The sequence below is a fragment of the Stegastes partitus genome, unplaced genomic scaffold (genome assembly GCF_000690725.1).
Source record: "Stegastes partitus isolate 25-593 unplaced genomic scaffold, Stegastes_partitus-1.0.2 Scaffold780, whole genome shotgun sequence".
Taxonomy (NCBI): domain Eukaryota; kingdom Metazoa; phylum Chordata; class Actinopteri; family Pomacentridae; genus Stegastes; species Stegastes partitus.
The window spans coordinates 251,192-261,999 of NW_007578511.1; the positions used below are offsets into that span (position 1 = coordinate 251,192).

General features: G+C 41.4%; 1 protein-coding gene across 2 annotated transcripts; it reads right to left on the reverse strand.

The window, feature by feature from the left end:
- Positions 1–592: 592 nt before the first annotated feature.
- On the reverse strand, positions 593–10,000 carry alkal1 (ALK and LTK ligand 1). 2 transcript variants are annotated; one of them, XM_008292048.1, is made up of 6 exons: positions 9,135–10,000; positions 8,591–8,872; positions 6,813–6,866; positions 6,176–6,256; positions 3,538–3,611; positions 593–1,115 (listed from the first exon to the last, which is right to left on the reverse strand). In XM_008292048.1, the coding sequence occupies exons 2-5, from the start codon at positions 8,859–8,861 to the stop codon at positions 3,547–3,549; spliced, it is 471 nt and encodes a 156-aa protein (XP_008290270.1). In that variant the 5' UTR covers positions 8,862–8,872; positions 9,135–10,000; the 3' UTR covers positions 593–1,115; positions 3,538–3,546. The 2 variants fall into 2 exon arrangements, with proteins under 2 accessions (XP_008290270.1, XP_008290269.1); XM_008292047.1 differs by having other exon boundaries at positions 6,176–6,259.
- Positions 10,001–10,808: the final 808 nt, after the last annotated feature.

Genomic DNA, 10,808 nt, shown 5'->3' on the forward strand with positions numbered 1-10,808 from the left:
AGTCCCTCCACAGATACACAACGAGCTTCTTAATATCCTTAAATTCTCATGAACACTGTTTGCTGTTTTACATTTGTGAAGGGAACACCTCTTGGGGAGAGTCACGTTGAACACTGTGTTTGCTGCGTATCTGATTTTAGACTCGCTTGTGTCTACAGCGATCTACAAAGAAGCTCTGGAGTGCTTGTCATCTCTGAATCTTCTTTAAAAAGCCTTGCACATGTGATAGCCTTATTGGAGTTTTCTGATCTTATCCAAACCGCATTTGGTTCTCTTAAGCCGCTGCTGAGTTCTCGGTTCCACGATGCACTGCAGCGGTGACAGAACAATCTGCCAGAAGTGTCGCAACGAAGTTTGCGGTCGACGCAACATCTGCTCGGTGAAACGAGGAGACAACATCAAGCAGAGGTGCCGAAATCTGGAGATGCTGGAGCCAGGAGCGGATGAAAAACGGTTCCCACGGCAGCGAGGGGATATAACCCGTCTCATCCGCTTCTTTTTGTGCATCTAAACGTCTAACCGACTGCGTTTTTCTCCTGGATCGTCATTAAAGGACCACAATCGCTGCCGCTTGAATAATAGCAAAATGTGCTGTGCTTCAATATTCTTTATTGTTCAATACTTGCAGTGCATCATCACCACTGTTGTTATTCCACATGTTCTCATTGTCAGCAATCACTCAAGTGCCAAATAAAATGTAATGAAGACAATGACGGCGCGTAATATCAGCATAATAGTGGAGGAGGAGGAATTCATATGTAAGGAGGAGAGAAAAACACAAAAACAAAGCCTCCTCTCCGTCGTATAGAACTTTTATAACCAAAATAATCGGATTTTCGAATGAACTGTGAAATTATTATATACATACCCTTTCAATAAATAGGTGCATTTAATATTAAATTAATATTTCCTTACAAATATATGGTACATACAAGTACAGTGAGATAAAAAGCAAAAAAAATAAATCCGCTCAACAGCGACCAACAAATGTCCGTGTGTGTCTTTCCAGAAATAAAACAGAAACGCTATGAACACAACAATGTTCTCACGACTGCTGTGGGTTTGAAGGCACTTTCTTGGCAACGCTTTGATCCCTCTTCTGTTATGTTAAGGGCCTGGAATGAAAAATGGCAAAACATTAAAAAAAAAAAGGAGTTAAACATCTTCAGTCTTTTTCTTAGAATAAAAAACAGCTTCGTCAGAGTCCCCCCCACCTCTGTCCAGCAATGACGAACTAATGAATCACTTAACGCACCTCGTGATATACGTTTGTCAGGTTTCTCGGCGCCACGACAGGTTCTCATCATCTCATCGTTCGCTGGAGAAACTGAATACGTTTCATAATCGCCACGAGTTCTACACCTTGGTGGAGTCAAATGGACAGAAGTGACCTCCTGCGCAGACGAACCGTCCGGATGTGACTAATTGCGTTCGCTGCGAACACATTCTTTTAGCCGCTGTCGTTACGGTTCACCTTAACAAAGACTACGTCCAGAATTACCCCTCTGACGATCATCCTCCTTTTGTCCTGAGAGTCGTCGCGGTTTATTGTCTTTAAGATAAAAAAAAAGTGCAGACAGTGGAAGAGTTTCTGACAATAACTCGGAGTCTGTACGTCATTTATCAACGTTCAGGATTTAAAAAATTACCTTTTCAGTTGGTTTTGTGAGTTTCTTTAAGGGAAGGAGCGATTATTGTCTCTGATATTTGGCATTTTTCAGATAATCTGTGTTTTTATTGACTGATTTTTGATAAATTAAATGTGTCAGGGCTGATCTCTCTGTCTGTTGTTAATCTGTGGTCTCAGAAATGTCTCTCTGAAATTAAACTGAACCAGAAACTCAAACCAGGAAATCAGCTCCTCTCACAGTGGCTACGCTAATGGTTAGCGGCTAACGGCTAGCGGCTAGGTTAGCAGGCCGCCACAGATTCACCAGAAACAAGAGTCTTCAAAACAATAATTAATAATGCTTCAAGATTTGGACCTTTGTGAGCAATAAAAGTGGCAGAACAGTGAAAAATTGAGAAAACAGAAGAAACAAACTGATAAATGAGGGAATTGGTGCCAAACCACATTTACTAGTTTCAGAGAAATATGGGGTCAAAATTTTGTGTTGCTAGAAAACAATCCTGGTTGTTGGAGGAGTCATTATCCAAAGAAGTTTCGACACTGTCCAGAGATAGAAACAGCTGCTTTGTAATGACTTGTTTAAGTTTTAATTTCTTTTTGCTGAGGGCCAAAGTGGACCGTGACACATTTTATACTTTTTGAGAAAAACTCCAGGTTTGTCTTGTTAAACATTGAAGAGTTTACATCATCAGGAACTAGAGATGCTTCTGAGGACCGTGGGGTAGAAATAGATGCTTGGTGGGGGTTAATTTTGTGTTAATTTTTACCTTACTGTACCTACAAGTTGAGTTTTAACGGGGCTTGAGGTGTCCGCCATCTTGAATCGCAAACATGTGCGACTACCGGTAACATAACGGTCAGTCATTCCTGTGGCTTGGCCCAGTGTGCCACGACATTTTCTTGCCAAAACCATTATGGACCAAACTTCAAAGTGGTATTGTGACATTACTAGTGGGCTGTTGGTTGGACCACTTTGCCATGAACTAGTCGACCATAAACACTTATCCAAAAAAACCCCATAAAACTCAACTTATTTGTGGTTTGGTCCATTTTGGCACCGAACCCCCTCACATCTCAGGCAAAGCCGCAAAAACAGAGGAGATAATTTAATCCCTCCTGGTTCTATTTTACATATTAAGTTATAGCCGCCCTTATTGATAAAGAAATCGAGTTATGATCAACAGGTTCTCTGCTATTAAAACAGAACATTTAATGTATGTCGGTCCCAAATGTTGGCACCAGTATCGGCCCTAAAATAACAACATGTAGGTCGATCCCTTGCGTTTTTGCATCAAAATTGCATTAAAGTAATCGAACAGCACCGGGAAGCCGATCACCCGACTAATTCCTTTTTAAAAACCCTCCTTCGTAGCCAGAGAACTTGTACGTTCACACCGACGCATCCACGCGTTGTTCTAGCAGCAGGACTCTGGATCGAACTCTCCACATTTCACTCGTCAAGATCGAATTCCACGTAACTTCCACGCGATTTCCAAGAAACAAGGGTGTTAAATGCGCTCCTTTATCTTCTCTCTGAGCCTTTGCTGCTCGTGACGAAACCGGCTTGTGGTGAAAACGCAACCGTAGCTTTACAGTTAATGAAGATTAATATATAATACTTATGAGCCTCCTGTGGAATCGTTTCAGCCCGGTCGAGATAAATCGCTTTCTCAAAATATACAAATGTTAGACAGATGTACTCGAGATGTGTTTCTAATTAGGAGTTTTCCTCAGACACACAATAGATTAAATCTGACAAAGAGCAACAAAGGCATTCTTTTTTTTTTTTTATCCAACCATGGAACAAAAAATGTAGAATCTGCATCTGTGTAATGTGTTGATCTTGACTATCATTGCACTGACAGCAGGGGGAATGTCACCGAGGAGAAGGAAGCACGTTTACTTACATGCAGCATCTACGATTGCATGCAGAGTGGACTCATCGCTAACCGCGTTAGCAATCTCGCACATCTTTTGTAATCTGAAAGGAAAAAAAAAACAAAGCGGGATAAAGGTCAGTTTGTCTCTCTGAACCGTGTAAACTCTTAAAGATTCACTTCTTCTGCAAACTTGCGATGTAGAAATTGCTTTTAAATAACTTAAAATTCTCATGCACTGCTGCTCTCAGAGTATGCACACAGCCCCGAGAACGCCAATCAGAGTGCGAGAGGAAGCGTTAATGTGGAGATAAAGCCGGGCTGATGTCACTGCGACGTGCTAATTCTCTGAGCGATTTAAAGTTGCAATGATCCTTTAAAAGAGCAGCTCTGTGTGTGTTCAGAAATCGGCGTCTGTACAATTAGCGCGACAAATGAAGCGTAGCTACGATTCTGCGTCATCTGGGTCTGGCAAGATGAACGTGTCCCGTATGTGACCCAGTTGTCAGGGCTGCTTCTCTCCGTCCACCGAGTCTGCTCGTGTGGCTTCAGCTGAAGTGCAGACTTTAAATCACAGGAGGGCAGTTTCTCCCACTTAACGCTCGCTTAAGTGCCTCACAAACGCACCACAAAAAAAGACTGATATTGATGACCGTGGTAATTTGCCGCCTGCCGTCATGACGTGACGCTGCTTGACGACAGCTTCTTAATTTCCAATTTTTCAACGTCCCATATTAAAGAATCGATCCTTCAGCGTGACAACCGGCTGCCGCTGTGTTCGCTTCTGTTTCCGACCAGAGCTTTGAGATGCACGAGGTTACAGGGACGAATCTGAGCAGCTGGAAGTATATTAACACGAGAAAATAGACATATTCAGCCACATAAATCCAAGTTTTTAATCACAGCGTTCCTAAACAGTTTTCATTTTCTGTAGATTTTTCAGTTTAATAATGTAAATAAATGGGATTAAAATCCAAATTTTAGCATATTTAGTACTATATTGTGTCACTAAAAACATGACCTACAGCTCAACATCTTTATCTCGGCTCAAAGAGAAATGAAATGAATGAAATGAAATGAAAAATACTTTATTAATCAGAATTAATATATTAGAATTAATAATAATGATTAATAATTAATAATTAGAACCACCGATACCTACAATCACATCATTTTCCCATCATTTATTAAACTAATAATATTATATCAGAGCTTTTTTGGGTCTCTTCTACAAATAACAACCACAAATGATCTGATGAAGTTACAGAATCTTAATTCCGGCCTTGTTTATTCGCCGTTTCCATGGAAACGATGACAGATAACTCATAAAGGCGTGGCATCCTTCAGCAGAACCGATCGTCGGTCCACGTTTCTAATAACTGCTGCGCGCCTCGTATATGATCTGACAAGATTCATATTCATCCGTAACGCTGTGTTCATATGAGATATTGCAGCGCTTTGTTTTTTTTTCAAGTTGATTCAATCGCGGGTTTTGTTGCCGGGTCGAGCTGCTCTTTGTTTTTCTTTGGGTTTTTTTTACAGCCCAGCTCTGACCTGCGTCTCTCACGCACTCATAAACGTTCTGACTGCACCAAACTCTATAAAGCTACAATTAATGAACAGAATGGAGGCAACGATCTGGCAACACAGATATTTCTTCCGTAGCGCTTTTCTTTTTTTCAGTTCATCCATATCGTGGAATCCTCTTAAACCAAAAAAACTGGACAGTTTTACATCTTTATTATTCTGAGAATTGCTTAAATTACACCGAACTGGGAAAAGCAGCAGAACCCTTGTAAATTACAGACACATGTACGCAGTTCTTTACAAATTTAAAAAGCTTTTGTGGGTCTTCTGCGGAAAGGCTGCAAACCACTGCTCCACATAACTACTGTCAAACATTTATGTTCACTTGCAGGAAGCAATTATGTGGTTTAAAAGGGCATCAGTTTGTCAAATCCTGCGTAGGATTAGAATATGCCTTGTTTACGTTCACTAAAAATCCTTGATGTTTTATTGTGGAACGCTATTAATCTGGGAATAATCTAAGAAAATTTAAAGTATCCCTGACTAAATACGCAACAAAGAAAGCTAAAGTTTGCTGGTGAAAATAGATTTTTTTAAAGAGAAAGTAGCAAATAATAAGGGATCAATAAAGATTTATTCTTTTATTCTAATTCTAAATCACCAGCTGCCAAAAAGAAGCTGATTCAGATGTTATTAAATCATGTCCGCGAGGAGCACAATACTTCTTTTTCTTTTAGTTTAACAATCTCTATACTGGCTGTTTTTTCTTCTACTTTATTGTTTTTATTATGATGTCTTGATCCTGCACAGACTTTTGGAACAGTCGCTTTGGATTTTACTGCTTGTGCTGTAGGAGAGTCTGACAAATAAAAGGTCTTGAATCTTGAAAATTCTCAATTGAAATGATGAATATCGTTCATATTTCGGCAAATATTTCGTAGAAGCCACACCTGTTGCAGTGAGAAACCAGCTGCAACTAAAACAGGTTTTCGGGGCCTTTAAAGCCAAACCTGATAACGTTTTTGCACTTTAAGAGGTAATTAGACATCAGAGCTGAATTCCTCGTATGCCAATGACGCTGATTCAGATTCATCAGACGCTGAGCACATTATAAAAAAAAACAGCAGAAAGTCATACATACATGCTGGTCTTGAGCAGTCCCTTGTGTTGTGATAAAGTCTATGAAAGTGTGTTTTGCACTCCGACGAGAACTTGACTTGTCCTGCTTAAAAAGAAAAGGTCTCATCAGGCAAAGTGAACAGAAAAAAACATCCTCTTTATCCAACTTTCTAACAAGCACATCTGCTCCTACAGTTAATCTGTGAGTATTTAAACCCAAAAAGAAAAAGGGATAACGAAGTGAAAGTGAACCCAGACATGGTTAAGGAGTCAGGGTTCAACTGGACTTAGTCTGCAGGCGAATTGAGTCGTCGATTATAATCACCTCTGAGAGTTTCTGCGCCCACATTAAAGCTTCCAGATTTTAACACCAATAATGAAGTCTACTCACAGGTCCTGAGACAAATAATCAGCTTAACCTGCCTTCAACTTAATTCTGTCGGCTTCAGACCATGTGCCATTTCTCTGCACTGTTACCCAGCAGCTAAGCCAGGAAACCCTCGGCTGACCCACAGCAGCGCCACTGTTCACACACACAGTGACTTAGGCATACTGTACGCTGGCTTACGGGAATGTAAGACAAAGAATTTCCAGTCATTCGGTGCAAAAGTTGGTGCAATGTCTGGAAAGGACCACAGAGAAGATGGCAATTTTCTTACCTCCGAAATGCTGAATGAATTTGTCTTTCATGTTTGCATCTCTAGGAACAATTTCTGCAAAAAGAAAACCACCGTTAGCTCGTCAGTAAACATGTAATTCTACGAGTATGTTGCACTGTAATGTACGAACAATTAAAAGTTTAACACGAGGATCATCAAATTATTTCTCCTGGCCTCAGTTACACAAACACAAATGCAACCTTCAGCTCTCAGCAGTGACCTGGTTCACATTTTTGGGGGCGTTTGGTGTTCAGAGTTCACGGCGTGCAGACATGCAGGGGTCTGACAACACACCGGACATGCTAACAGGCTAAAGGGATTATTGTATGGGAGTGTAATGCTCATCAGAATAAGTCTGTGTAAGTAGAACAGAACATGAGACCCCAGCAAACTGTAACAGCCGGATTTGTTTGTGTGCAGGAAGCCAAAAAGAAAAGCATTTAAAAGCATAAACACATTTATGCAGATGTGCAGTGCGAGAATGGCGTCACGCGGATGGAATCCTTCGCACTGAAACCGATTGTTTTGTCTTGTTTCACCACAGCTGCCACAACTATAGGCCGAGACCCGTCCTCCTCGTTGTGCTCAAAACATCTATCCTTGCGTGACCATAGATCTTTGGTAGTGTCACACGCACCAGTTGCTAATATGCAGCTTTTAATATCCTCAAAAGATAAATTCCACCCAGCCAGTGGTCTGAGAAAAGTACTTTTCCAATTGCATAAGCTGGACCGGAGACTTTGAGCTGTAGGAAGAGCGAGCAACGTCTCTGCACCGCCGTCTAACCGATTGTGACAGCAGGGAATCTGAAATTTGCAGCTAAACAACATATTGTGCAAACGCCCACAGAACACGCTGATGAGGCACAAAGCTTCCCCTCCAGTTCACTTTAATTCAAGTTCGATTATTTTTGATTGATGCAGCAATAAAAAAAATAAATTTGTTACCGTGCATAAAAAGGATTTTTGGACACGTTTTCTTTGTCACATCTGGATTTGAGTGAAGTTTTTATTTTTTTATTTTTTTTTATTTATTTTTTTTATCACAGGCAGCTGAGAAGAAAGCTGGAGTGAAACAGCTTAATTCCAGTCCAGACATCATGCCAATAAATCTAAGCCCCACCTAACACTTTCTCACTGGTCTCAGACAAATTAGTAACACGCTCTGGATGTTTGTTTGCTTTGTTTTTTTTTGTACAGAAACTAATGTTTACAGCCTCCCCATAAAGACTCTACAGTCCAGCCAAAGTCATGTTGTTCCTGTCACAGTGTGTTCCTCTGTCTGATAAGTCTTGTGGAGATACATGTGAGTCCATTCCGGGACGCCAGCGTCTGTGTGTGTGATGGCCGTCATTCATGTTAAAGATTTTCAGAATGAATCACACTGAATGAATCATTCATAAGTCTGGCACGGCGACGCTCCTCCTACATGAAGCCACAGCACAGATCCACGTCTGCATCCGTCCGTCAATCACAGTTTTAACGACGGAGCTGACGAAGTTCAATACATGTGGTTTAACCTTTTTCCTGCACGTTACATGCATTATACAACCACTTTAAACAGACGGATTTGGACCCTGCACCCTCATCAAAATGTGTAAAACAGCCAAAATGTACACACATTTCTTGATGAAAACAACAACTTCCACTCAGCCAAACTCACTCAAGCCCCTAAATAAGATGTTCGGCACCGAGCAGACCGATGACAGCTGTCTCCAACCGCAAAATGAGGATTATGCTTTCATCATCAGGACCTAAAAATAAATCTTATCAGCTTACCTATGAGTCTACTGTTATCCAGCCTAGGGGCATAGAAAGGCTTTTCGCGGGAGGAGAACTTCATGTCTTGGGCTGAGCTGAAGAGTCCACTGCTGCAGCGCTTGGAGACGGGTTTGTCCCGCTGCTGGCTGTCTCTGATAACCTGCAAGATTAGATCCAACAGGGTCCTTCTCTCTTTCTGCTTGACCTCCTTGCTGTCCATGCACTGACCCGAGGTGACGAGCAGAAAGAAGATAGTCAACAGTATGTGCCATTTCCTCTCCACCTGCATGACTTCACTGTCTGAAAGCACAAAATAAGTTCAGTAACAGAGGGGTTACAGGCTTTCTGTGAAGTCAAACTAATATAAAAAAGCAGAACTGTACACTTTGCTCCATGCAAACAGAAGCAGCACCACCTGAGATTCTGCACAATAGCAAAATTACTCAAAAATCCAAAGTTAAAGGCAACAAAAAGCACCTCTAAAAGTGGAATAAATCACCAGAAACAGCCCAGCGTTTCTTCTACTTCAACACAAATGTGCTTAATCTAACTTTACACTTACTAGTTTGGGAGTTAAAGATGCTTATGTCCTGCACAGTGGACACAGTTGTCTTCAGTAAATTCTTCCAGGCGTCGATGAAATAGAGAGAAAGAACGAACGAGAGAGAGAGAGCGAGAGAGAGAGAGAGAGAACAGTCCGCAGATTGTGCTCACTTGCGTCTTTCTTGAAATAATGCGTTCCTATTTATACGAGGAGCCACCTTCTTGAAGGTAATACAATCGATTTCGAGTGGGTGGTAAAGCAATGTTGACATCTTTGGTGGAATTTCCTCCAGTGGCACTCGGTCACTCCGTCGTGCGCCACTCCTTTACGCACCGACACATGACCAGTTCTAGTTTTTAAACACCATTCAGCTCCAGATAAAAACGACCCTTTTACGCACAGAGAAGCTGGTTAAGATCTAAAAAAGGAGCCTCGGTGAGATTTCCATTAAAAAAACAAGAAGAAGAAGAAAAAAGAAAAGAAAAAAAACACGCGACAGAAGCGATGGCACCGCAGCGCGCACGTAGTTCCCCAAAAGGAGCAACTTGTTGGATGTCGGATGCGGAGAAGGGAAGAATCTGAGGGCCTGTAAGCTTCTAGCTGACCTGTCAGCGTCTCGATGTTTTTGCTCACCGATGCCCGAGTCTTGTGACCGCCTAAGCGCTGCAGAGAATGCGCCTCCAGGAGCAGCCATCCGACTGTTTCCCCGCAATCTGAGCGCAGATCTACAAGTGAGCTTTAAAGAAATGCGCAATTGGAGGGACGTTGCATTTCACATGCATTTCGCAGAGAGTTAGTGGACTGCTGGCTCAGCTCTTTGCATTCTGCGCTCCCACCCCCTCAGCGTTTAGGCCAATTAATGCAACAAGTCTTTCATATGTGGTTTTTTTTCAGGGCTGCAGCTCCGTTTATTTCAGCACAGAGGAAGCCCGTTTTACACTTTCACACGCATGTCATTGTATTATAAACACAGTAGGTTATATTCAAAGAAACACCACAGACTGAACATGAAGATCTTGGTGAAGAAACTTTCGCAGGTGTCCACAAGACGTCACTCAGCGGTGACTCAGCTGTTGCGTAAAGAGCTGACGTGGCTCCAACAAGATGTTTAGGCCTCTGTGACCAAAAGTGCACATTTCACCGAACATTACTAAATAGTTTGTGAAAGTAAGTGGAAAAAAACAAGGTTGAATTATTATCATTATGATTATGATTATTATTGTTATTATTAGTGGTTTCTATTTCAGAAAAGTGTAGAAGAATCGCCTGATCATTGTTCACACTGAATTATGGGTAATAAAAACTGGTGTTACTTCAGGTGTTGTGTGTTTTTCTTACCTGCATGCACCTGATGTCTTTATTACACCTTAGTTTACCTGCCTGATGGTTTCCGTGGATTCAGCCGAAAAACTGTTGAAAGAGCTGCTCTCAAGTTTGATCAACTTTAGCTCACCGTAGTTTAGTTTTACGCTCAGTAACCTGTCTTTTAAAAAAACAAGGAACACTTTTAGTCTCTCCAGAGGCTGAAAGATGTCACCAAGGTAAGTTTTCCAACACCTTTCTTGTCAGCAGCTAACGCTAAAGCTAAGCTACAGCTAAGCTTTACTGCTCGAATGCAGTATAGTAGTTACAGCTGCAATTTAGAAAATGTTAACTTGGCACAAAAAAGTATGTTAAGGAATAAACGAGGTA

Coding starts and splice junctions, on each gene's coding strand:
- alkal1 (XM_008292047.1), bottom strand. CDS start 8,861: ATGCAGGTGGAGAGGAAATGGCACATACTGTTGACTATCTTCTTTCTG. Junction 6,867..8,590: donor GGATAACAGTAGACTCATAG/GTAAGCTGATAA, acceptor TTCTTTTTGCAG/AAATTGTTCCTAGAGATGCA. Junction 6,260..6,812: donor ATTCATTCAGCATTTCGGAG/GTAAGAAAATTG, acceptor TTTCTTTTTAAG/CAGGACAAGTCAAGTTCTCG.